We start from the raw sequence: 3,160 nt of genomic DNA on the forward strand, positions 1-3,160 counted from the left end.
TATTCTATTCTATTCTATTCTATTCTATTCTTCTAGGCCTGTTGCTGTTTTGCATAAAAATGCTGGGATATTGAAACATGGTCATTTTATTTTATGTAAAAACATATTTTTACATAAAAATGATTTAATTTTAATTTTTTCTCAGAGGAGTAAGATGCTTTTCCCTTCTCTCCTGCCCTCCCTTATCTTCCCTGCTCTGCTGCTCGGAGCCTTCTCTACATTTTCATCTGAAAACAGAAATTATGGATATTTTTATTTTTATGGATTTGGTTAGCTGGTCTCTTAATAAATTTTTGGAACAAAGTTTTCTTCCATGTGAGGACCTGTCAAAGGTGGGAGCTCTGTTCTGGATATATATTTGGATTCTGATCACTGGATTCTACAGATTGGCTTGGTGGTCTCTGTTCTACAAAACAGCRTCGRTGGCTGCTCATTTCCTGGCTGCCTGACTGATATGAAGGATTGCCGTTCTATCAGCACTCAGACTTTTGCCTTGAGCGAGCTGGACTCGGTCTGCAAGCGGTTCTSCTGAGGGTCGAGGGCCGGMTGTGGTTCCTGGACTTTTGCTGGCCAGATGGAATTGATCTTGGAGAAGCTGATAGCTCGGCTCGGCGGGATTGCCCACACTATTTGTCTGATTGGATTCGCCACAATGGGTTGTACCAGCGGACATTAAGGCAGATGGAAAATTGTTACTGTCTGCCTGACCGAAAACATTTTCTTCTGTTCCCAAACAACTGATGACAGATTTGGCCGTCCCCTACAATGGCTTTGAAGAGCTGTGGAACTAAATTCTCCTGGATGTTTACGTCGACTGAGGGCAAATGTTTCTTTTTTTTTAACTGAGACTTGCGTAACATTCATTATTGTTTTTTTTATCATGTTAATAGAGGGAAAAAAATGAGTATCGGCTTCAAGAATCAGCCAAAAGAAATTGGCCACACGTATTGGTGTATCAGTTAGACTGACATCAAAATAATGAGTACCGACCATCAAAGACCTGTATTGGTCGATCTTTAGTCTTTTTCTTTAGTTTAAAATKGTCTTCAAATGATATTATCAYCTTTTGCAATAAACAATTTATCGTCCAGCAAAATTATTTATTATGACAGGCCTATAGGTACACAGACACAGMAAAAACAGGAAAATACCCGACCTGAGATCCAAACATGGAGAACTGGAACCACTCTGGACTAATGTCAACCTGTCCTCCTGCAGGCTGGTCCTGCACAACAAACACCACAAGTCTCTCTTTCAGAAGCTTAAAATACAACATTTATATTCAGTTCTGAAACCTTCAACGGTTCTTTCAAATAAATAAATAAATGAAAATCCATCATTTAAACTCACTGAATGACAGGATCCATAGCAGCAATTCTTTCAGTGAGGATCTGCAGCTCGCTGTTTGTTACATCGTTTAAAGCCGGACCAGAGTTGCTGGCCAACACAACCTGAACATTTCAAAACATCAGCAAGTTTTAAACACGCTCTACCAAAAGCAGTAAATATGTAGAGCCCGGTCTTCACATCCTCACCTCTGTTCCTCGAGAGAGGAGCTCTCTGACGAAGGGCATCACCCCGAGAATGATGTCCACGCCACTATTATCTACGAAAAACAAGGCACACTTGTGAGGGGGACCCTGCAACAGAAAACCAGGATAARTTGTGTTCAAGCATTAATCCTCGAGAGCACAAAAACAGCACGTCAAAAATCAGTTGTGACAATAATGTGTGTTTTCTGTTGAGGATTGATCAAATGAGCTCTGTAGCTGTGAAGCCCAGCCGTCAGTAAAACGAGTCTGACCTTTAGTCTCTCCAGCCACTGATCGTAGCAATCAACAAGCCACGGACGCTCTGAGGGAGGAAAGAAAAGTCAGTCTGAGCAACAATTTTCAAAAACTCCACAAAGACATTTTTCTTTTATAAAAAGTGTAGAAGCTGAAAAGGATGACCTGTTAGAAACAGATCCCTTTTTATTTAGAAAATTGCTGCTTAAACGGAGGCTCCAAATGGGCTTTTAATTTGAAAGGAAAGGGGAGGAAATGTGATGAAAAATACTTGAACTAGGCTCATTGGTGGGTCCGATGGATCAGAGCTAAACAACAAAAATCTGAAGCTCCTGTGGTCAATAGTTTTTGAGTTATAAGCATTATTGTTTATTCAGACAAACCCTTTTCAGGTGAAGCCCCCTCCACAAATATGGGGTCTATCCAAAACCGTTTCTAGTGCAGTGCAGGTTGGACACATCTACATTCCTGCCAAATTTCATGTTGATCGGTGCAGCCRTTTCTGTGATACGGTTGACCRAAAATCATCAAAAACATTACATATTGTTTACTAAATGGCTCTATAGCTTTTGGCATGTTCATGGATCGGTGCTTTGTGACAATATATTCCACATGGGACCAAAACTGTGTTGAAAACTTGTTTTCTTTCATCTAAATGACTATCTGATGTAAAATAATCCATGCACTATACAGCACATGCAAAAACTGCTTTAAATTTTGGATGTGAGAAGTTTTAAATGGACTAAAATTCGCTTATAGTAGCTCCACTGAGCAGAGTTTAGTGCWGAGTCCTGCAAAATAATAATAAAAGATATTAAAGTATGTCATTGTAACCTGCTTAAAATATGTTCCCTTAATCTATCCGCACAGGCTGCACTTCTCTTGAACATAAATATTGACCAAAGGAGTAATTTTAYACTTTCTAATTTGTATTTAATGAATGTAAGTTTCATGTTTCACAGTGGAAGAAGCTGCTCAGTTCATCTCCTGCTCACCGTGGTGTCTGCTTAGTGAACAGCATTAAAGAGGTAAAAGTACCTTCCAACTGTTGTTTGGCTTCTTCAAACCCAAACTCAGGATCCGACTCCAGGACACTGCAGGCATTCAGACCATAAATGGGTCAGGTCAAGTTTACAAAACACAACATCTCAAACAAAACCAAAGAAAGTGACTGAAAGCCACCCCTAAGTTAAAAGTTATGAACAAAGCAGTTTTATATTTAATTACATTTGATTACACGTGGAAGTTTATGAAACTGAAACCACTCATGGAGGTGTTTATAGAATAACTGGAGTGCGCAGAAACCAGGTGACCGTGTGATCAGCTGGTGAAGCTAACGGCTAACGCTAAATGGTCAAGAGTCTGGATTTCCC

The 3,160-nt window shown here is 39.8% G+C and overlaps 1 protein-coding gene across 1 annotated transcript in view; it reads right to left on the minus strand.

Annotated features, from left to right (window-relative positions):
• Positions 1-3,160, minus strand: part of pank4 (pantothenate kinase 4 (inactive)) — an 18,208-nt gene that overhangs the window by 2,763 nt on the left and 12,285 nt on the right. The window contains exons 14-18 of the mRNA XM_014016033.1: positions 2,826-2,881; positions 1,805-1,854; positions 1,536-1,640; positions 1,351-1,451; positions 1,157-1,225 (exon numbers count right to left, since the gene is read on the minus strand). Coding sequence (XP_013871487.1) covers positions 1,157-1,225; positions 1,351-1,451; positions 1,536-1,640; positions 1,805-1,854; positions 2,826-2,881 — 381 coding nt within the window. The remainder of the gene's footprint in view (positions 1-1,156; positions 1,226-1,350; positions 1,452-1,535; positions 1,641-1,804; positions 1,855-2,825; positions 2,882-3,160) is intronic.

Source organism: Austrofundulus limnaeus, unplaced genomic scaffold (genome assembly GCF_001266775.1).
Source record: "Austrofundulus limnaeus strain Quisiro unplaced genomic scaffold, Austrofundulus_limnaeus-1.0 Scaffold137, whole genome shotgun sequence".
NCBI classification, from domain to species: Eukaryota; Metazoa; Chordata; class Actinopteri; order Cyprinodontiformes; family Rivulidae; genus Austrofundulus; species Austrofundulus limnaeus.